General features: G+C 41.5%; 1 protein-coding gene across 3 annotated transcripts in view; it reads right to left on the bottom strand.

Annotated features, from left to right (window-relative positions):
* Window positions 1-24,353, bottom strand: part of kcnq1.2 (potassium voltage-gated channel, KQT-like subfamily, member 1.2) — a 183,844-nt gene that overhangs the window by 21,994 nt on the left and 137,497 nt on the right. The window contains exon 19 of one of the 3 annotated variants that reach the window (XM_044356355.1): window positions 15,529-15,987. The exons of the other annotated variants lie outside the window; for them this stretch is intronic. Coding sequence (XP_044212290.1) covers window positions 15,847-15,987 — 141 coding nt within the window. The 3' untranslated portion in view covers window positions 15,529-15,846. Of the gene's footprint in view, window positions 1-15,528; window positions 15,988-24,353 lie in introns of those variants that run through there. 3 annotated transcript variants of the gene reach the window in all.

Genomic DNA, 24,353 nt, shown 5'->3' with positions numbered 1-24,353 from the left:
AAATTGCCAAACGTCATGTCACTGTTGTACCATGTAGTGCAGAAACAATTTGGCAATTATTTTTATTAGTTGGTTTACTGAAAATGAATTTAAAAAAAATGATAACTGACTATTAATAAGAATAATTTATGAAGCAATAATGCCGAACATTTAATGTTTTTAGTTTCTCAAATGTGGGGATTTACAGCTTGGTCAACAGGACATCTGAAGGAATCACCTTGGGCTTTTTGACACTTTTCACTTTTTTCATATTTTATTATATTGATTCAAAAACTATCCAAAAATAATCAACAGGTTAATCAATCATAAAAATAAATGTTAGTTGCAGCCCTTTTTACATTATTAGGGAAATAAGTAGCAGAAATGAAGGCTAGGGACAGAAGTGGAGGGGATTTTCTATTACATCAAGACACATGGATATGAAAATATTGATATTGTACATTAGTTGTCTTAACTGTCTGAGGGAAATGATTTCCCCCCACTTAGAAAAAGTAGGACATAGGAATTCATCTGTGGACCAGCATACTACATGGAAAATAAAAGTGGCGGTAACATTTTCACACTTCTTCTGCCCAGTGAGGTCAGACATGAAACCGCAGCTATTAGCAAAAGAAACATGGCTATGATGCAAATAAAAACCTTGTGGACCAATGACTTCCTTTAGCTAATTGGTTGACATGCTATGATGGGGAAGGATGTTTATCCGGCTGCCCGTTTAGAAATATTTATAGGTCAAGAAACAAACCGGCATTGTCCAAACATAACTGAGCTAAAAACAGCTTTTTTTTCTCTCCAAAAAATAAAATAGAAATGATTCAAACAAACACTGTAAACAGCTGAGGTGCTGGTGGGAGCCCAAGTGCAAATAAACACCTCAGGAAGGAAGACAGATTGAAGGCTTTTCCGGAACAAATCCTTGTCCAAACAGAAAGAGAGACAAGGGTTTGTTTGTCTCGCTGGCCTTTTGACCTGGGCTTTGTGGTGGCAAACTCTGAGATTTGTTGTGGAGTTAGTAAGTTAGCTCAGCGGTTAGCAGAGAGCAATGATGGAGTAATAATTGATGACATGCTTTAATCCTGATACCTGTTGTGGTTACTTATTAGGATCATATTAAAATCACTCTATCTGCTATACAACCCCCTTCTTCTAGCTAAAATACTCCACTGTTTAGAAGCAGTGACAAAAGAGTGATTTCAGTGGGTTGATACTGAGGGTTTGGAGCTAATCGCACAGTTGTTACACAAACGCAAGTTGGAGAAAGCATGCTGACTCATTCACCCTGTGATAACACTCAACAATCTTGAGAAGTAACTCATGTCTGTGATAAAGAGAAAACTGTTTACCTTGGGTCGTTACCGAGGGTATGTCACTTATCCAAACCATGAAGATAATTCTGGCATGGTAAATACCTTTAAGGGCTATCACTCTTGTTATTTCAATGTCAAGGTCAAAGACAACTTTAGCATTTCAAGGTAAAGAATCTCTTCAGGGCTGCCACAAATATTTCACTTCATTGTGTAGCAAACCTAACCAAACCACTTTACCATTTCAAGTGAGAACAGTGTGATGTTTAGACTGTTTGGTAGCTAAACACCTAAAACCAAATGTATCAATCTTAAACCTGAGAACATTTCAGCACTCTTCCAGTAAGTCAGTAAATGCCATTTAAACACCTAACTGACATTCAGAGCAAGATCTACAGTCTGAATCCGTGGACCAGCTGGTTAAAGCCTAACCCCCCGTTCACACATAGTATCCTGGTGCTACCTGAAGTGATTCAAGACTTAAAAAGTTGCCCAGAGGCACAATCTGAAGAAATGGAGGAAAGTTCAAGTCTGAGCACATACTGACACGCAGGATTGACAACCTGAAGATGACTGATCACACTTGTTTTGAATCCCTTGGGAAAAAGGAAGCACATAGACCTAGTTGTTTTCTACAACACTCAATTATGTAAAAGTACTTCAAGCAAAACTGTATAACATATAAGTATATAACTTTAACAAGCTACTGAGACTTGAGTAAGCAAAACAGTGTGTGGAAACACACTGCAAGAAGAAATGTGCCTATGTGTCCTATGCCAGTATAGTGGCATTGGGAAAAAATATCTGTCCAATCACAGCTGAGTAAGTGAATCACGTGCTTAACGCTAAACATGCCCATAAACTGCAGACTCGTGAGAGGCAAGAGAGACATTGCTACTCTAAGTTTGTATGTGTGAAGAGGAGGTAAGTAGTCTGGCAACAAAGTTTATCCTTAAAGGTGTAATGTGTAAGAATTGGCCACCTGATCCAAACAAATAGGGGGCAGCATATCACTCCCCCCCTCCCCCCACCACACACGCACACACATACACCACCCCACCCCTCACTGAATATAGCATGAAGCTCACTGTTTACAGTGAATCTGTGCTAAGGCGTTGTCAAGATATCAAAATGCTACAGAGTCATGAGAGCCAGCGGTAAATTACAAACGAGCTGCACAGATCAGAAAGCGGTTGCACCACAGAGATAATTTACAACATAACATGAAGTAACAACTAAATAGTTACACACATGCCCCCAGGGTAGGTGTAAATCATAACATGTCACACAACTCACTAATGGTAGAACGGCAGTTTTTCTGCCACACAGCATAATTTTTTCACTAATTGCTGCCATTTTACAACACAGTAATCCAGCACAGACCTAATTTATTGGTATGATATTTCAATCTCGATCCAGCTTACTACAATTTGCTAAGATGCCAAATGGCTCATGCCAGTTTACACATAGCCGTTACGTCAGATAAGCTGACATGACCAGCTGATGTCTCCCCAGCTAGCGTTTGCAGCAGCAGCCGTTGCTCCAACAATGTCAGTGCAACTTTACAAACAGGCGTTATTTGGATGAACTGACCATATATCGGGAATCTGAATGGTTACTTTCTTTCCTGAAAAGATATTAAAACTTAATAAAGTGACATATCAACAGTCCTACAGAGAATATTTCAACAGCATTCAGCCTGGCTCCAACATTACTGGGCAGCACTCACTTCTTCCTCTCATGTTGGACTGAGGGCAGACTGGACGCTACAGTGACTCAGTATTGCCCCTCAGGTACAAAATGGTATTTTGTATCTGAAGCTAGCTGGTTAGCATGCTAACTTCAGTAGATGTCTCTGCAACATAATACATATAGGTCTTTGACATAACGTCAAAACTGTTATTTCTTCACATTCTGTTTATAATTTTAATTAATTTGGGAATTTTCTGAACTAAAATTCTGGCCAATTCTTACACATTACACCTTTAAGTTTTGCTACAGTGGATCAGCCAACTCACCGTTTTGGCAATTCAAGTATGTGCACAGGCAGATACCAGGTACAATACCTTGTACTGTTTACCATGCATTTAGCATTGTGCTACTCCTGCTGTTACTCACAAGTTTAGGGACAAAAAAAGCCAAAAAAAAGTTGTTTTTTTTGACACAGTGCTATTGTTGGTCTGAACTCAGTCTAAATGACGTAAGTGAATAAGTGAATAAGCAGAACTTTATTACTGAAGTGCTCACGAGCAGGCGAGAACCTCTAAAGTGTGTAACTGGAGAGGGATAACACTGGGCAGCTCTCTTTCTACTCATCCAGTGTTTTACTTCGCGTTACATCATCAAATTTCCTGGTTACATCTGACTTATTAAAATATTCTTTATACATTACATACTCTTAGTAACAGATTCGGGAATAGCTTCATCCAAAAGGCACGCAGATAAAATGACTATTGTCATAAAGGTGAAGGGATATGGACTGTCTTTGCTGGGCTGAGGGATGTGCTGACTTTATGTGTGTGTTAAGAGGCCCAGTATCAGATTTAGGCCTGGTCCCAGTGGGCTATAAAGCATGGTGTTGGATCGCCACTCTGCTGGGGCCTGCAGGGGCTGAGTATAGGAGGGAGGAGAGAGAGGGATACTCAGGGGGATGGCAGAAGAAGTATGTTGTTTGTTTTCTTCTACTTCCTTCTCACCTCCGTGTTTCTAGGTGAACTTCTTTTTCTCCTCACTGAATAGGCTCTCCCTGATTTTTTTGTTAAACTCTTTTTTTTAATACAATCCATAAATCTTCATTCTCTTTATTTCCCTCAGCTCCCCAATCACACTATCCTTGTATTTCTCAACCCCCCCGTCCCCCGTCCCTACCCCCATCCCCTTGGCCTCCTGACCATTCATTATGGCTCAAACTTTTTAAATTTAGATCTGCTTTAATGGCATAACTGTAGTTAAGTGCACTACTGCCAAAGTAGTGTAAAAATCTGCCAGAGCAGTAATATTATTTAAAACTGAACTTTGTAAAAATGATCCTTGATTGAAGAAATTTTTTAAACATGCCTATTTTCACTGAAAACAGGTTCAAATTATCTCATCGCATTGGCAGATTTTCCCGGTTCTTTCAAGAAAATAAAACTTTTACAACTCAATGGTAGACAAAACAAGTTGATGACATTAGGCTTTCTGCAGTGTAAAGACCTCTCTCTCTCTCTCTCTCTCTCTCTCTCCCTCTCTCTCTCTCTCTACATCACCTCACTCTCGTTGTCCTCCAGCTTGGGAAGCCATCAGCGAGGCTTTCTGGCTGGCCTGCGGTGAAAGCTGAGGGTTATGGCTCTGGCTATTGAAACGCATGCAGACAGACATACAGGTGGTGTTTCACTTTCACTCTGGGTAGAAAGTGACTGACTGAATATGACTGGGCTCCCTCTGTCCTTGCACATCTGGAGTGGGCTGGATGGATGGTGGGGAGGGGTGTGCGTAGTGGTGAATGGCAAAAATGCATGGACAGAGAGTGTGTGTGTGTGTGTGTTTGTGTGGAGGGCGGCATGATATGTGTGTTGTGGTTTTGATCTCTTCATTTTTGTGGATAAGAGGGTGCTTGTGTATGTGTAAAGAGTGAAGACAGAAAGACCACTATAGAGAATGTTTTTGATGAATGTTTTTTTGTTCAATTTAATGCTTTCAAAACATACTAAATTCATACTGTGCTTCACGCAAACGGAGAATGGATGCACGTGGATTAAAACGTGCCTTTTTTTGGAATGAGCTTACTCATTGTCTTGTACTTGTTTAATGCTGTTGTACATTTCTTGTTGCTACTTTACTTGTTACACTTGGCAGAAGGAAATTTCATGTACATGTATATGGCTGCTCTGACGAAGACTAAGTATGCGCCGCTACATTGCATATTTAAAGATCTCACGGTGATTTCTTTATAATTTGAATGATGAATGTTGAATTTGCAAGTGTTGGTTTTGTACATTTTCTATCCACTGTTTTTTGCAACAGTCTTTCCAATAATGTAAGTCAAATAAAGAGAAGATGGTAAAAAACAAACAGTGAGGACAGATGGAAAATGGTAAAAAAAAAAAAAAAAGAGAGACATTAGAGGAAACAGATCAAGAAGAAAAGAAAAGAGAGAGGGCTGGTAGTGTGAAGGAGAAGAAAGAGACACAAACAGAGAGACAGATGTTCCAGTGCTGCTGCTTTGCCCAGTGAATGGCAGTGAGGCATGCAGCTGCAGCTTTCAATGACGAGTCATTTCCCAGATCGAGATCTGTTAAAAAAAGGGCAGGAAATTTCCACTTACTTCATGTGTCAGGAGCTGATTACCTGTATGGACAAAGGAGACACCAGCGCTGCCTCTTAACCGACTGGGTCGATCCTTTTTGACAGTCATACACACTTTGCATGTACTATGCACATGAATGGATGTAGTTATATTGACACACACACACACACTTTTGATCACCACAGAACTACACAAAAGTCAAATGTCAGATGTCATCCTAAACCATGAAAGAGAGGGAAAACTAGCGTGACTGAAATATACAAGAGTAATATCTAGAGACTCCTTTTTAGTGTGAGTTGAATAAACACATAAAAGTAATTAATGTAATAGAGGAGCGAGCCAGGCCCTTGAACTTTATTTTTCCTGTGCTGCCTGGTGAGCAGTGTGCCGGTGAGGAGCAGCCCCTCATCATCTGTGTGTGTTGGAGTGTGCTTCACAGAGGGCCGCCGCTACGTTTGGCAAGGGAGGGGTCCCCTTCACACAGCTGTGCAAATCTTCCTGAGCATCACGTCTGTGTGTACGGTGTGTGCGTTTGCTCAGGCACCGGCACCTGTACAAAATCTCATCGACTCATCTTGGAGGCCCCCTGAAGAACTTGACACCGGGTCCGGCTCAATAGCAGGATAGCGCTGCCACATCGTCCAAAAGCAACAGTGGGGCCGGGGTGGGGTGGGGGGGCAGGGGGGCTCCAGCGCTCCTGTGGCACGTGCCTGCCGCTCCCTTAGCTCATGACCCAAGATGGAGTTATGGGGTTTAGGGGAGGAAAAGGCTGCCTGCTGCTCCGTGAGCCCCCCTCAGCTCTCCGGGCTCCGCACTCACTGGCTACTACCCCTGCCCCTTTCAAAAGCTCCATCAGGTGGAGAAGACCAATGTCAGACCTCTGACTCATTGTTTTTCTCACGCACCAGTAGCCAGGACCATTAGTGTGTGAGTTTTTGTATGAGAGGCCACATGTTGAAAGTGGGTTTGACGGTGGAGAGGAGAGAAAGAAGGGGACAGGGAGAAAAATAGAGGAACGCTAGTTAAATTGTAAGCTGGAGACATGCATGTCTTTACTTCAATCTGATGGCAATTTAACATGTTAGTCTCATGTCATGAATAAGCACCAAGCCAGCAATCCTTCTCAGTCAGACCTGTAACATTTCTGTAACACTTTTAATATGCCACAAGCCTAAAATGGAAAGCCATCTGATCAACATAAAGACAAAGAAAAAGCACGAGGTAAAACGTTCAGAGCGAGAGAGATTAAATGTGTGCCTCGTTCTGCCTTCTAAGATAACTATAATAAATGTATTATCTCAGTCTTCATCCCTTGTGCACAAAGAAAATAAAATCATCTCAATAAACCAGGAAACACTCATATATACAGTATATATAGAGACTATTTCCATCATCATCCCATCATGATGCAATCGGGTGAAATAGGTTAAATACGCACTGAAAGCCTGTGAAATAACAAACATTTGAACATTTGTAACTCACTGCTGTTCTGCTCCCTCTTGTGAACCGGTTGCCAAATACCACTCCTTCTGTAAATGTCCTGTCATGTCTGAATAAAGCTGTAAGGAACATTAACATAAAAGACAACAATGTCTGAGCGACAAAAAGCCATTACTTGAGCAAATGAATGAAGAGAGCGATGTCTGAAAAATACTTTAGACGTAAACATTGAGTTAATTAGGAAACTTTCTGAAAATCGAAAACAAAGGAGGCTTTTTTTTAATAATGATACAAGGGAGCTCTAAAGTTCAGACTGCTTCATGCCTAGGCAAGTGCAAATGATATACGTGCAACTGTTTCAAAACATCTGCATTTATATTAAGCTAAACATTTACAGATCCCACATGAAAATGACTCAGGCACAGCTATGAAGAACGTATTGTTTCTCAGCCTAATAAGAATCTCATCTTGGCACGGCTGATTTGTTTTTCACACAAGAATCTCGTGGCTTTCAATTCAAATATTGTAGGAGTGATGCTCTCAGGGATGAGCCGAGAAGAGATGATGATGATTTACTGAAAGTGGTATTTGGAGGAATGTTTGAACGACTAGATGCAGAGGCTACATGGGAATGTTCTATTTCAGTGTCAGCCCTATTCTGGGAATAGAAACAACTCTAGTCATAACAACGGCACGCTCACAAGATGGCTGATAAGATGCCGATTAGATGAGCTCAGTCTGGGGAATGTGTGTGTGTTTATGTGACAGAGAGGGAGGGAGAGAGAGAGACAAATAGGCAGACAGAGAAAAAAAATCTACCATAAGAATGACAGAAATTAATTTAAAAAAAAAAGGGGGGGGGGATGTTGCAAAAAAAAAAAAAAAAGTTAAAAATTAAATGCAGCACTTACAGAATGAGTGGGGAGTTTTGAAGTTTGGTGACAAGCGGGATGTGTGGTGAGTAACTGACGTCAGAGCCCCGTTAATGTTTGGTGTGAGCTTCCTGTTGGAGTGGTTTCCACACTATGGAAAGGGCAGGGGTGGAGCCTAAATTTGCCACTTGTTTGTTCAAAAACAGACAAGTGTGGGCTCTTGCTCACACACAAAAGCATCAAAGGTCACCACAGACACATTTTAGCTCAAACTTTTTTGTAGAGGATCAAAAGGAAATATGTGAAAGCATTGAGAAAGTAGTAGAGACAGAGAGCAATTTGGGAATTCTTTTTTAATCTCTGTGGTTCAAATGCAGTTCAAATCCTGTTTTTATCACATAAATAAGCTAAAGCCCACTAAAAGTATAACAGCTCTGGCACCGGTTCACTGGGTATCTCCACAGGTCTCCTTAACCTGTTTTATTTTCTCCTTCAATCTATCCTCCTCTCCTTCCTCTCTCTTGCTCAGTCCTCCTTCACAGCAGATTTAACAATGTTCTTCTTATTGTGAGCCATTCGTCTGTTTTATGCAGCACAGGGGTATAAATCAGGGGCCCAAAATGCCCTACAGACTCTGGGAACCCCCGCCTCCTCCCCAAAAACTGGCCCAGTGAGTTGGAGATGAGGTGATTTAATATCAGAGGGTGCTTTGTCTTTGCATGCTGTGCCACTGACATCTCCCGGCACCACTAAAAGCTAATGCTAAGACCAGCTTGCACCTGGGAGAAGGAAGGAAGGAAGGAAAGAAAAAGAAGCAAAAAGGGAAATTTATTAGCTGTAGCTCACTGTAGGCGAACCCACTTTACATTTAGTTATTTTTGTATTCTTAATCTAATTGAATTTAGCTCTTTTGCTTCATGGCTAAGTATATAATATTTTATTAATTGTATGATTTATGAGGACTTGCCGTAACTTCGTTCACACCCTACATGGCATCGATGAGACCACGACAAGTGCGTGACATTAAAGACATAATAAGGGGGAAAACTCTACTCGGTGAGTTAAGTCAGTGTTTATGGATGATGTGAAGTCACCACATCGTCAGACGCTATAAACTTACAGAATGGAGGGAATGACGTGGCCTAATGGAGTGACCACCCACCTGACATCACGCTGTATTGTCACACGCTGGCACATGACAAGCCTTCCTCTGTTGAATCCGTGTCACCGGCACACAAGCTTGGCACTCGGCAGCAGTCGTGCCCTCACACCTCATGCCAAGGAGGTGTCCAAACACTCAAAGCCACAAAAGAGCCAAGAGGCCTTAATCAGCCCTATTTACACCTGCCAACTGGAGGAGGGACGTACCGCGTTACGTGTGCCAAGAAGTAAATTTTTTTGATCCAAAAGACAAGCGTGAAACTCCTAAGTATCTGCGTGCCATTTGTTTGCTTTCTTATTTATGACAAGGTGGCATCTGGTTGAAGAAAATACCCAATAAATGAATATTTTTTTTACTATTAAGGATATTGTGAGTCGTTCTGTTCTACAGAATTGGTATCAGGCCAGACATTGGAAAGACAAAAAAGGAATGGATGGCATGCAAGAAAGTCCAGTCTAGACTGAATCCAAGACATTACAGTTATGTCAGTTAAGACATCTTCTATAATGTCACAGTTTCAGAACAGATCAAACTATCATGTACTCAGCAGCAACTTTTACCTTATCCCCTAATGAAGGTTCCACTAAATAAAAATATCACTTTACATGAACAGCTGAAATAATGAGCAGAAGAATGTAAATGATATGGAACCTTGGCTTCTCATTAACCGCCATATATTTAGACTTTATCTACAAAGAAGAGAAAAAACAGCATAATCCTTGTGGCCAAAGGTAAACTTCTTTTATTAGTGTCCAAGTTAGCCTTCAACAAACATGCATACATCCACATAATGCATAAACTAACACATGGATACACAAAGAACACACATACCATACTGCTCTGCACAGCGGGACTATTAGGAACATAATGACCAATAGGTGTCCCAATTCATCTCATTCTCTTTCTATTATGCAACATCTCTGGGACCACCATTTCAGCTCTTTTGTCTCTTTGCCCCTTTACCCTCCATCATGCACAATTATGATAAAGACATTACCAGCTACCATAACATAGTTTGAGGTACTGACACATGTGTAGGAGCATTGTCCATGCTACCTCGAAAGCTAGCCTGTGGTGAACTAGGGAAGAGTGCTGCTCATCTATAGTGGGGGGCCTTCTTCTGCTGCAGCATTTTCATGCTTTCAGTTCTCATTAAAACCACAAAAAGAGAACTGCAAAGGCCCCTCGGAGCTCGGGTCTTGGAAATTTCGCTACGCTAAACCACCATAATATGTGCCTCGGTCCCACAAACATACTCAAGGGGGGCTCTTTGGTTGCCGTGTAATAAGTCCTGGCGTGCTAGCCTTGTAATTGGCCATAATTAAAAGGAGGCAGAAGGAGACGAGGATCTTCCTCACAGCTTCAGCTGCCAGGCAGCAGGAAGTAGTAAAGACACGCTGTCTCTTCCTTTACTAGGTGCCACTCCGTCTTTCTCTTTGAGCCTCTTTTCTCTCTTTCTTCCTGTCACTCAGCATCTTTGTGAGAAGTATCTTTCGGGTCTCTGTTTGGAACCGCCGCAGAGTGGAGGGGGGGTGAGCTTGAGTGTGTAAAGTCTATCCCTCTTTATCATTAAACCCCCACCGTACCGCACAATGTGTGTGTGTGTGTGCGTGTCTGTGTGTGCACATGCGTCTTTACCATCTTTGTCTCTGTTCAGTCTGTAATTATTCAGTCTGCAGATGCTCCTGAGTGTTTGTTGTCGTCTGTCTCCTGCTTGCAACCTTGTCAATATCATGTCTGTACAACTTTCATGACACTACGCCACGTCTACCCAAACTGTCTCAGCAGGCCCATTTTATTTCAGATCTAGGAAAATTCTCTTTCTGTTTTTTTCCATGCTACTTATAAACTCATAAAACTGGTGTCAAAGCCCCCCTTGGATAATGCTATTTCATTACAGTGTAACGTATGTCTTACACTGTGCACTTCCATTCAACTATTGCTATTGTATTTCACTAAAGCAAATCCAATTATAGAGATGCTTACAAATGGGGGCCTAGTCTAAATTGCCCTCACTCTTCAGTTATGTACTTTCACAGACAACTCCAATAAATACAGCTACAATATGGATACGGTAACACTGACAGAAACTGAAACCTTCGAACCATGACTCTGTTCATAAATCCTTCTGACCCCTTTTTTTCATTTATATTCACTCAGATTTTCTGTATGTTTGAAACAAGTAACAGCAGCTCAAATTAAATGACTGCTGCCTGAGCAAGCTGTTATATGGGAAACTCAAGTTAAGAACTATCTATGAATCCCAGTGTTTGAAATTCATGGATAGCTTGTGAGAAAAAGAAAATTCTGCATCTGAAATATTGACTTGTCATCCAGAAAGCTTCAAAAAAGATAATTACAGAGCAAAAGACATTTACAACACAAGCCTAACGCATGTCTTCAGTTCCTCGCCAAGCATTTCTAATTCATGACTATTATGTCATTCACAAAGTGATCATTTCTAATTTATAAAGCCCTCAGTGCTGTCTGTATGTTCCCAGCATCGCGTTGGTATCTCAGCCTCAGCTAGCATCTGCCTCGCAACACTGTTGACACAAGGGAGAGCGCTAAACGGGGCGGCATTGAGCTTTTGTTACCTGAGCGTCACTCACCGTAACCCAAAACAAAACAGCTGCTTGACTTAGCATCAAGCTGAAAGGAAACACCGAGGAGGCAGGGATGTCGAGATGGAGAGAGGGAGGTAGGGGAAAAGGAAAAGGAGTGGGGGAGGAGAGCAAGTTCATTTGCGTGCCAAGTTCATACGTGTGATGCTGAATGTTGGAGGCCTTGTCTTGAACAAACACGGAGTTGATAGAAAAGTGTATTTAGAGATAGGGTGGAAAGAAATGTAAATGTTGCCAGGTTGACAGATATAGTCAATGACATTCAAAACCACAAACTTACAAGTCTATGGCACTTACTTACATCTAAACACAATACAAGTGAGCAAATATCTCTGACTAATCAACTTTATTAGACCTTAAATAACCCCTTGTTCCTCTGACACAAACTCAATTTTCAGCTTCTCTTGTTTCTTTCAGCCCTACAGACACATTTCTACCCAAACATGTGAACTCAAGTGAACTTTGCAGACTTTAGTTTCTCCTTTCTTCTTTTCCTTCCTGTTGTCAATAGATGAAAAAATGACAAGAGGTCAGGCAGAGCCCAGTGATGGCCATATTTCCTGAGGCTCCGCCTGTGGTCTTCACAGCCAAAAACACACACGGACAGACAGTGGGAGGATTCTGCCGTGACCTTTCACCCCAGCTGGGCTCCCTTGGAGTCACCAGAGGCCATGCTACTATCTCTGTAGAGGCCAGCACCTGGCTCACTGGACTCATGCACAAGGGAAGGAGAGAGAGAGTGTGTGTGTGTGTGTGTGTGTGTGTGTCAAGTCAAGTTAAGTCAGTTTTATTTATATAGCGCTAAATCACAACAGAAGTTATCTCAGGGCACTTTTCACATAGCGCAGGTCTAGACCGTACTCTTTAATTTACAGAGACCCAACATTCCCCCATGAGCAAGCACTTGGCGACAGCGGCAAGTGTGTGTGTGTGTGTGTGCGTGGGTGTGTGTGTGTGTGTGGGTGTGTGTGTGTGCAGTCTTGGGGGAAGGGGGTCTCTGGGGAAATGAATCAGCCACTTAGTTCAGCCACCCGCCCCCTCACTTACAGAGCTTGCTTCAGCAAGACCCAAAGGTCAACTCTCACCCTTTCTCGCATTTCTCTGTCTCTTTTTTGCCGTTTCTCTCTACCTCCCCCACCTCTCTCATCAGAGGTGAACAAGGAGCTATTTGAGAGTGATATGAGAAACAGAGGTGGTGTTGTCTGTGTGCGTATGTATACGTATGTGTGTGAGAAATAGAGAGTGTAGGTCACTTTTGTCACATCAAAACACCCCCCTCATCTGTCCTCCCGGCTAGATTTCATTTAAATAATGCTAATGATTTCAGAGAATATCATTCATACTCATATTTTAAAGATGTAACTTGGCTTGGATTCAAGTTGAAATAACAGATGAGACTTTATGTGATATTCCATGACTTGGTGGGTGTAAAAAAAAAGACCGAAGCCAGTCAACTGTAATTGTACGTCTGAAAGAAAGCTGTAATTAAGTATTTTACATCTTATGAAGGTGTGGATGGGAGCGAGTTTGCAGCAGCAACACATCCTCATAATTACCACATAGGTCGTTTGTACCATGCACTCCAAAAACGACCTATAGGAGTGTCTTCTAGTATGCTGCCATTCACTCCAGAACGACCCAGAACAACCCATAGGAGTGTTTTCTAATATGTTGCCTCTAGCGGTGCTTTCAAAAACCGTTACAAATCACCGTTAAAAAATAATTATGTTTTATAGTGTGACGAAACTGTGGTTGAGGTCTGGTTAGGTTTAGGCACAAAAACCACTTGGTTAGGGTTAGGGAAAGATCATGGTTTGGGTTAAAAATGATCACTTGAAACATGGTGTGGGTTAAAGGCACTACTTTCTTGTTGGAAACCAGAAGCGAAGAGCAATCTCCTGCAGTTAAATTCAATTTTTGCCATCCATCTATCTATCTATCTAGCCATTCACCCAACCTGCCACCTCCAATTATGGAAATTTGTTACCTTTTATTGGTGTCACCTGCACTGTGTCGCTTCTCTGGGTCATAATTACTACCGCCACTACATCTGTCACTCAAACGTAACTATAGGGGACTTTTGAGGACGGGCTGGCAGCAGACAATCAAAGAACCCTCAAGATCACCATCCAAGAAGAAAAAACATTTCCTTGTCTGCTTAAGCACACTGTAAGCCTGTTTAAAAAAGGCGTGCAGGTAGCATATATGCGCCTGGGTATCGTGGAGATGGCAAATTCCTAACTTCACAAGGAACGCTTTGTCAAAATTATGGCTGTGAGCAATTATGGTAAAATATGCTGAGAAGCATAATACCCATTCAACAACCAGTCTTTTATCAAGGCACATACCTCCTTACCTTCAAAACGCCTCCCCTTTTTGAAAGCTGGGTAAAGTGTATATTGTCAAGTGTAAAACCATGAAAAATGAGCAGGTATCAGTGTGTGTGCAATCATTTTCTACCGGTGCGTTTAGCCTCTGTGCGCACGTGCATTTTTTTCCTTATGTGTCCCGCTTGTGTGTGCTGCATACTGTATGTCAGGAGGACAGAAGAGTATGTTTTTGTGTGCGTGGTGCCCAAAGTGTACCACTTGCGGCTATCTCTTACCCTGTCACCCTATACGAGAGCACTGTGTGCCAAAGGCGAGAGAGAGGAGTCAGATTTGTACATTGTATGACACTCATGCCCTCGTATCCTGCCGCGCTGGGGGCTGCCAAACGCCCACTGACGGAAAGTCGGCATCGGCCCAACATGTCCCCACCGGGCGTATCTACACACACACCCTCACATACACAATTATACACATTCACACACAAAGAGAAACTCCACACTGACACACCTAAGGGCAGAGAGGAGAGAGAGAGAGAGAGGATACTGTTATGGGTGAGAGAGACGGAGAGAGAAGTTGATTTGTGAGAGAGAGAGAGAGAGTGTGTGGTGCTGCTGTTATGGCTGACATCTGGCAGTAAGAGAATCTGTGGCTACTTAGATGCCCGGGGGCCTGAGGCTGTTGACAGTTTCCCCCCCACGCCTCCTCCTGCCTGATGGTTAGGACTGATAGCAACAGGGCAATGTGGCCTTCCACCAACTGTGACTAAACCACAGTCAGAGAGAGCGATGCATTGACACGTACACTGCAAAAAATCTTATCAAATAATTCACTTTCATATACAGACATAAAATCTTAAATGATGGAAACTGAACTATTGGGCTGCCATATCAATCTGTTAACCATCAGGGAAGTTACACCACTATTTAACCTTTTACTGTCCGCTGGCCTGCCGGCCTACACTATGTAGATCTTTCTCAGACTGCTAGTACAATGAAAAGTTACAACTGTGTATGTATCAATAAGTTAGACTCTCATCATTGCTGTCATTTTCAAAGAGAATGTCTGTGGTAAAAATAATCCACGACGAGTGCACAACAAAAACCTTGCACTCTGGCAGTTTAACAATGTAATAAATCCATGAAAAAGTCCACATTTACAGCAAGGGTCTAATGATCAAAAATATCAATTTGTTTTAAATAGAAAGACACCAACAAGTTGATTTTCATGAGACAAAATAAAAGAACTTCACTTGCCAGGTAGATTTTTGTCTTCAACTCATGAAAAACACTGACTAAATAAACTTTTTTATTTGCTGGTTATATAAGGACATAGAGTAGAAGTTAAAAAAGTCTATTCATACTGTAAAAAATACTAATCAAAAACTAAAACAAAAAACATCTCAGTCCTGTTGATAATGCAATAAATTATCAACAAACAACTACAGACCCAATCTCAACCCCCACCCACCCCCCCGACAAGACAAACCATGAATTAAAAACGAGCACACACCCGGAGGGAAGGCAAGTCTCATCAAAAACTCCATCACACAGCAGAGGGCCAGAATTGGATATCATTGTGTGGCTCTGCGGCGTCCAGTTTCCATCCCTTTCCATTGCCTCAGAGCAGCAGGCCGGTGCAACTGGATCTGTCAGCCGGGTCCATCAGATAGCCGCCATGGCTGTATCTAGCTCTGTCTACCTGTCAAAGCTGTGTGGCTGTCATCCAGCCAGTCAGGCAGCCATTGCCCAGCCACCGCCCCTGCCTTATCAGGATAATGAGCTGCATTTAGGTCCATTATGAGCTGACCCCGAGGACTTTCTCTGCTGCTAAGCGGGGGCCTTGTGCCAGTGATGGACAGGCCAGCGGGAAAGTGATACGGGGCTGGGTTGTGCTGCAGGAGCAGGACTGCAGGGGATAGAAATGAAGAAATGGTGCAAATGGTTCCCGGCTGCCTCAGGAAAGTGGTTCTATAAGACAGGATGGGAAAGGCTGCAGTAGGTTTTCACCGTTTCACATTAAAGGTACACATTAAGTAAAAGGCTTTAAAGAACTGTACTGTAAACAAACAAGAAAACTGCTGGGGAGACTGACAGCCTCTATCAGCTACTGCGCTCCATTTTACATTGCCTAAACTGTTTTCTGGCAAAAAACAGTACAAAGAGTTGGAGTTTTCAGAGTGTTTTCAGATGGTGGAAGAGGTAAAAGGTCAACGGAAAAATCACCTCCCACATGTTTATCCTCTTCAGCTAAGTGAAAGAGAAAACAAATGATGAGAGAGACAAGAAGGAGAATGGGAAAAGTGCCACTAGGGACAAGGTGGGGGTAGAAACATCCTATTGAGACGAGAAGAGAAATGCTAGCTCATGAGAAAAACTCTTATCTCCACTATGATGCTTACAGTACTTTTAACGAAGTAAGATTGATCCACTGGGGCAAATGATACAAAGACAGCAGTTATGTTTATCAAGACTCAACGCGTAGAGCTCCTCTACATTCCCTTAATGTTCACTACGCTCCAAAATCCTAAAGTTTGGGATGCAACACACATATGGAAAATTTTACGATGGCTAAAAGCTCCAACAGTGGGCCTAAAAAAGTTAAGTTTGTCCTGAGGATAATGGTAGAGGAAAGGCAAAAATGGCATTATGGTGCACAGAAATCTGCCTATTAGATTAGTAAGTAAAAAATAAATTTGGGGCCTGACGGTGGCACAAGAGGAAAGGTCAAGGGGTCATCAAAAACTAAAAAAATCCATCCTAAACTGTATAAAGCTCCACACCAAATTTGATGGGATGGGGATGGCAATAAGATATCCACTATGCGCCCACACACCAGCAGCAGTAAGCCACATGTCAGCGCAGGTAGACACAACAGTTTAGACCACTGTACAACTTTCCAGCGTCAGTGCCACGCAAAAGCAGATTTTTTTTACCCACTCCTGGCTACTACAACTTGATTTCTTCCCTTGTCAGGTTATTCTTCTGTGGTCTTGTAGCTGTCACAATAGATGAGGAGGGGAGGAAAATATCCAGATCTCTACAACCCACAGTCTTGGTATAATATTAAAAAAGGCACGCTTCCCTGGTGAGCCATAGCTGGAGAGTATGCCTCTTTGGGTGAGGAATCAAATGAAATAATACACCGAAGAACCCTGAATCCAACACAAATTCATTTTATATGCTGCATGAATATCCATACCAGATGACATCCTGGCCAGTAATTATTAAGGTATCTTTCTCAATAACAAATGTTGAATAAACACACTGACTAAGCCACTGATAAACCAACCAACCTCACTCCCCTCACTGTTTGTAAGTGACCTTTCAGCCCTGCAACTAGTATAAATTGCAACATGTAGAATTTTAAGAGAGCACTTATATTTGTATATGCCCTAAACACGTACATTGTACCTCTTGATTTCTTTTTTGTCTTTTTATACAACTATTTCATAATCAGTTAATCAGTTGAGTCACTTTTCTAGCGAAACTGCCCAATCCCAGCTTCATAAATGCAGCTATTTTCTGATTTTCTCTGTTGTACACACTACTGTCCTCTACCGTACACAAAGACAAACACACATACACAGACACACAGATGGCACAAATACCCATTCATGCGCATAAATACAGAGATGACAAACCACACAGACATATTATTTTACTTCCCTCTAGCTCTCGTTATCTTTCTCTCTCCGTCTTTCTTTCCCATTCAGTCAACAGAGTTATAATCACAGTCTATTGATTGTGAGCTCCTAACAAGCTCCTCTTTGTTTTTTGCACCCGCAAATTGCTTTGAGGGCAAACCACAGTAAAAAAAAACAACAAAACAACACCACCAGAGAGAGTGGGAAGACCTAAAAAGCTTTGCCCGAAGTGACGCACACTCATTACCATCATCACAGGGGATAATTAGTACAAGAGGGTAAAAATAATGCTGCCATCAATCAAAACAAAGACCGGGGGAAGGTCAGGAGCGCTGAAAGGAAGAAGGGGAGCAAAAGTGGCGGGAAGACGAGTCAGCAGAATGAAACCCATGGGAACTGTGAGTCAGGGAGAGTCATCAGTAAGAGTGCTGCGAAATTGGATGGGAATGACTGGCCGAGCACACACACACACACACACACACACACAAATATAAACACACATACTGGATTGCAATGACTAAATGAATAAAATAATTAAACACATATGTCCATGCAAGCACGCATGCACACACATGAATCTGTCCTAACACACACACACCACATACACACACACACACACACATACACATGCGCGCGCACACACACATATACACACATGCACGTGTTTACAGCAGCCCAAAAATAACTACTGCATAAAAGTCCTCTAAATACAGCAACAAGCAATATTTTCCACGTTCTGGTCTGTTAAGTTTGATGTGATTCATCCAGACGTCTCTCTGCAAACTTCTCCAATTTTATTGACATTGCTTAAGTTTACTGTTCAGCAAGCAAAGATGGTGAAAGTTCATTGAAAATGGGCCTGAAGCTGTATTGAGTCTGTTGTGACCTCATGACTAATTCAATTCAGCAGTGACATTGGATATTTCTCAAGATGGGGACCATTGTGCCGGAACGGCTCTGCAGCAATCCTGTACGGAGATTAATGATTTATTGGCCATCAAATGGTTAATGGCTTGCAGTGTTTGTCAGCACAACCTTATCCGCTATGACTGCAGCACGCTTAGTTGATTGCCATGCATGAGTCCGACAAAATACCCACAGGCTCAGGCTCTCACTCTGTCTCTCTGTCTCTTCACGGTCTTGATGACTTACAGCAGAGTTGATATTTTTACGGGTATAAAGAAGTAATACAATGCAATACTATTAATAACACAACCCTTACACTGACTTTAAGTCAAACAGATTTATAGTTATGAGCAACTGTTCCTTTTGTGGTGGCTTTTTTAATTAGATTTAATATAATGGGGCATACTTTGGTTTTAAAGAAGTAAAGAAAACAAACAGTAGTTTTGATTGATCGCCGCTTGTTTGTTGGTCAGAAGCCTGATGACTTGAAGAGTGCATTGCATGGTGTGTTTTCTTGGCTTTGTCAGCTGGAAAGAGTAATTGTACCAGTCTTAAGTGTCCCGTATTTTACGAGCTGCATTAGTGTTTTCCATCAAGCTGCAATTACGGGCTATTCATACACAGGGCAGGCCCTCCTCAGAGTGCAGTGAATGGAACCAACCAGCTAGCACTGCTTGGTACTTTCTGGGAACGTCTAGCAGACAGAGGCTATCTATTGATATGCAAAGCATATATGTGTTGGTATGCAAACATAAATGAAGTGTGGATGTAGGACCTTGCAAAACAGCAGATCCCATGCAAATATGGACTCGGGCTGTTAAATGTGAGCAAACTTCAGGTTCCATGCAAATGTCTGTGTGTGAACTATTAATGTCGCTTAGAATTCTTAACTCAAGCAATATCCTCAGGTGATAGGTAGATGAAGTTTGAGGATTAATTTTTTTTAATTGTGAGACATTTTTCTTTAATGTACATGGCTAATAATGTAATTCCTCTCCTCCCTCCTCCCTTCAAAAGCCACCCCTAATACACAGGAGGTTACACCAACGGCAAAACTTGCCAATGATTTACCCATATATACTACAGACCTTGATCAGCAGCCACAGTCATGTGCTTATAAACCACACCCTGGTGCTACGTAATGCTTACATCCACTGGAAAAGCATCCCATCTGGTACATCCTGGCTCTCCAGACTCCTCTACCCTTACAACCACAGTGGGACTGGGAATTTCAGTCATTCCTACGAGGCCCAAATGAGCTTTCCATCCAGGGGAAAAGGGCTGATTGCTGTGCAAGATGGACTCAAGCACTGACACATATAATGACATGGGCTGAAAGATTTAAAGGAATGACTAATTGGGGCCTGTGCTGTAAAGAAAATATTTAGGATGACATGCCGTCATCCTGTTTTACTTTGCCAGGAGCTATGTGCCATGATGTGTTCATTTCCACATGTTGTGGTTCATGTTGTGGTGTCAACACAAGTCAACTTGTTTTAATGTTCTTATTAATTGTTATCAGTAGGTATTATTTTTATATACAATCATCTGGTTACTGACAGGCAGGGGTGGTGGTTGTCCCTTACCCGCTTGATCATCATGTTCCATTCCTTCATACCCCCTTTTGAGTAATGTTTTTAAACAATTAGCCCACACCCTGTTTTCTTAAGGCTGCTGCTGTGTGCTTTATGGACTGAGAAAACGACTGGTTGAGACACCTAATGCCAGTCAATGAATAACAATTGTTAAAATACAATAAAAGCCCTACTCTGTAACTCATCCAGCCCAAAAACCATACAACCATAGTCAATGGATAAGATTAGGAAGTCTATTTCTGCTCTATAGAGCCAAATGTTATGTGGCTGTGTTTCTGTTTTTCCTATATACCTTTTTTTACACATAAAGCTTTCAAATTTTGAAGGCTTTAAGTATGAATTACTTTCGTATTAAGCTGTTTTAGTGCCCTGTGCTGTTTAATATTTTACCCGCGGCACTAAAATTGGATGATATTTTAAACTTTCCACCACTACCACCCCACACTCTTGTAGGTTTTTATGCCACAATAAATGTTGTTCATGACAGAGGAGCAAGAGCCACTGGTGTAGAGCAAGTGTTCGCGTGGCTGGTGAATGAGTAACCTGTTTGACTGGAGCTGTACGGACAGGAGATAACCTGCTTTGTTGGTTGTGTCCAGTCACTCTATTTAAGGGCCCTGATGCACCAAGCTGACCTCAACAAAAAAAAGCGGCAACAAAGGCTGAACGATCAAAGGCTTTAAGCAACTTCACATCCTATTTAAAGCTGTTGCACTTGAACACACAGTAATGACTAGAGCCGATGACCAGCTGACCACCAACATCAGAGATGCACCTGCATCAGAGGAAATGACTTGTTTCTTTGTTTTGCACTGGCATTGTTAAGGTTGCATAAGAAGAAAACAATAGATGGAGGTGAAAAGTAGGGAAAAAAACTGACAAAATCGGTGAAATCACTGGTGTGATGATGTGTAACATGTAAATGCAATGTCCCCATTTCAAATCCAACCGGAGACCTCTGATATATGTATCCTCTCTCTACCACTACTGCTACGAGGAAGAATTTTATTGCTGTGGAAAGTTATCAAGGCGACAACCTTTTAGTGGTCTACCAGGAACGTGCATGTGCATGTATTTGATTGGTCAGTGCAACATTTTGCTGGATAATGTCATGTTGCGTTTCAGCAAAAGTTGAGCTAGGTGCAATGCATTTGCTGGACAATGTTGCATTTTTTTGCTGGAGCCCTTTGCATTGACGCCCCCACCGCATTGACACAGTGACCTCATTCAAATGAATAAAATGAATGACGGAGCAGTGCTTTTTCTTTGCTTTCTGATACTAGTGATGCTGATGCAACTGTCAAATAAAGCTGAAAATGCCCAAAAAGTATTTAAGCCAAAAGGAAGTAAACACTGAAAACGACCAAATGGTGGCAACCGTGCCAGACTCTTGGCCAATGGTCAGCTACCACCGTTCAACTGGACAGCCGACTGTTGGCTTTGTGTGTCAGGGAACTCAGTAACCAAAGACCTGAAGAAACAAGCTTCTCCTGTCACACTAGATTTGGGACATTTTGGGCTGAACTATGGGAAAATCTTAACATACGACTGCTTCAGCGTGGGAAAATGTGATCCTATGTTACCACACTATTCACATGCAATTTCATGGCAGTGCTTTAAAGTGTCACAAAGTGTGATAAAGCTTAACTGAGAGCTTAAGGTCTATCATTAAAGACTTTATATTAAAGAGTTCAGTCTGAAAGAAAATAGCAGTAGAAGTAGTTTATTTTAAAACCTGAACATATCAGCACAGTGTCACTATCAGTATGCTGCTCACTGGAAAAACCATCAGAGTAGTGTGTGCAGTAAACTGGGGTTTTATTCTTTGGAGGAGAATTTATTAAAGACGGGGAGATGTGTCAATCTACTTCCCTAAACTATCTTTAAGCAACATAACTTGAAAAAACCCTTTTGGTTTTAGTTATTATAATCTTAGGTTTACTGTAAAAGTGATGCATGCCATTCACACACTCTGTTCTTTTTTTTAAAGATGTTTACTTCCCCACATGTCTTTGTTACCAGACTATAGTGACGTCAAGTGTGTCTGTGTGTGAGCGTGGGTGTATTGGTGTGAGAGCATGGATATTTGTGTACGTGTTTGTCAGCTTTTCTCCTCGAGGCCTGTCACACTAGATCTTGTGATACAGCAACCACACATGCATGATTGTACACTTAATACAGGCATGACTCAGCCACCTTTTGACAGAGATTTAGCAGATCTGCTTGAACTAAGCTGCATGTGGTTTCACTTTAAGGCTGCTAACATGGCATGCATCAAACACAATACTGTGAACTGGATGAGTGGATTTACGTGAAGGTGTGTGCAGTAAATCTGCATTTGCAAAGCTGGTGATGAGTGTTTGTATGTGTGTGTGTGTGTGTGTGTGTGTGTGTATGTGTGTGTGTGTGTGTCCTCCAGCAGAAGTGACCACTAATGAGCAACTATAGCAGAGTGACCCTGTGGTCTGTAGAGAGAGCCAATGGGCTGTGGCTGAAAACACGCACACGCACATGTACATGCACGTATGAATATTCACTTATAGGTCAGTCCGTGTGTGTGTGTCTCTGTGTGCCTTTCTGTGTGTATCATGATGACCACCACCCCCTCATTACCTCCATCATGGCTGGAAACAATCAGCCACTCTGCCCCAGTTGTAGGCCAGAGTCAGGCGTTGCAGACCTACAGACCTAGCATTAGAAAAGCCTCGATCACCACAGCCTGACTAGCCTCAGATTGGATCCAGCTTTCTAAACTATGGGCAGTATAATCTCAGAAACCCAAATCAAAATAGCCTTTTTTCCCCCATTTCAACTCTATACATGCTAGATGCCGAGACATAAAATTTATTGATTGCCATATACTCTCAACATATGACTTTTCTGCGTAGGCTTGAGTTAAATACAGTTGGAAAAAGTGAGTTCAACCACTATTAACAGATTATTATTACTATGATTTGTGAATACTATTAAAGCATGAAGGCATAAAGAGCAGAGTATTTATTAAATAATTGCAGATACATGTATTCATTTTATCATTAACTTCTATACAAGGCCTAAGTTGTCAGTGTTAATGATTTTTCAGCCGAATAAAATGCACTTTCTGATTGAGTCTGAATTAACCCCATGAATGCTAAATTTAGTACCATGTTTCAAATCTATTGCTATATCCTCATAGACAAGGAAGAAGGAAAATAATAATAATAAGATGGGTAAGTTCCTATGTTATCAATTTTGATGCCATCAATCCTAGTAGTTAAAATGTTAGCAGCCAGCTTCACTTTCATAATTTTAGATTTGAATCCGTTTTCTAAACCACTGAGGGGCATATTTATTAACAGTTGCTATGTGCTCAAATTAAGGAACACAGGTATCCACTGCTGAGTGCCGATTTACTGTGATCTCCCAATGTAATCACACTTAAACCATTATAAATGTTAGTCTAATGTAAAATGCCAAGGTAAGATTTTCTTGACACACTGTGCTTTCATTCGCTGAGTCACACAACAAAGCATAAAGCAAACTCACATGTTCCCATTATGATCTGGCACCAAATATGTTTAAGTACAGCTCTATAAAAATGTTTGCACACCATTGGAGTTTATAAATTAACTTGTCATTTTTGAGACACACGTCTTTTTTTTACCATGCTAAATTAACAAAAATATATTTTTCATGAAGTAATACCATTCTACTACATAAAACAGAGTACAAGACAAACCTCCATATTCTTCATCAAAAAGGAGGTTAGCCACAAATAACTGATTAAAATGTCTGATGCCATTTACTGTGGTGCCCACAGGTGGTCAACATGACCATCCCATAGTATTCTGCACTTTTAGCAAATCTAAGCTAATTTCAATTCCAGTGCATTTTATATTGCATCAATGATTCAAATTTATAACACACAAGTATAGTGTTCAATGTGAAGTTTACCTTGGGATCAGAGTCAACAATAAATAAAACAAAATGTATCAGGATGCACTTACCCTGATGTCAGCTCGGCCCAGTTTCTGATAAACTAATGGTGTGACTCTTTGTTGTCTTTGTATTTCCTCTTTTAGAGTTATTTAGTGGAAGTAAAATATTACAACTTGTATGACCCATTGTAAGAATCCTTTTGTTGCCAAACAAACAAATTGAATAAACTTACTGGCGTACTACGGTATACTTTCAGTAGTTATGCACACAT

This window comes from Thunnus albacares, chromosome 7, assembly GCF_914725855.1.
Source record: "Thunnus albacares chromosome 7, fThuAlb1.1, whole genome shotgun sequence".
Classification (NCBI taxonomy): Eukaryota; Metazoa; Chordata; class Actinopteri; order Scombriformes; family Scombridae; genus Thunnus; species Thunnus albacares.
The sequence above is the reverse complement of the archived record's forward strand: the minus strand, read 5'-3'. Positions and strand labels throughout refer to the sequence as shown.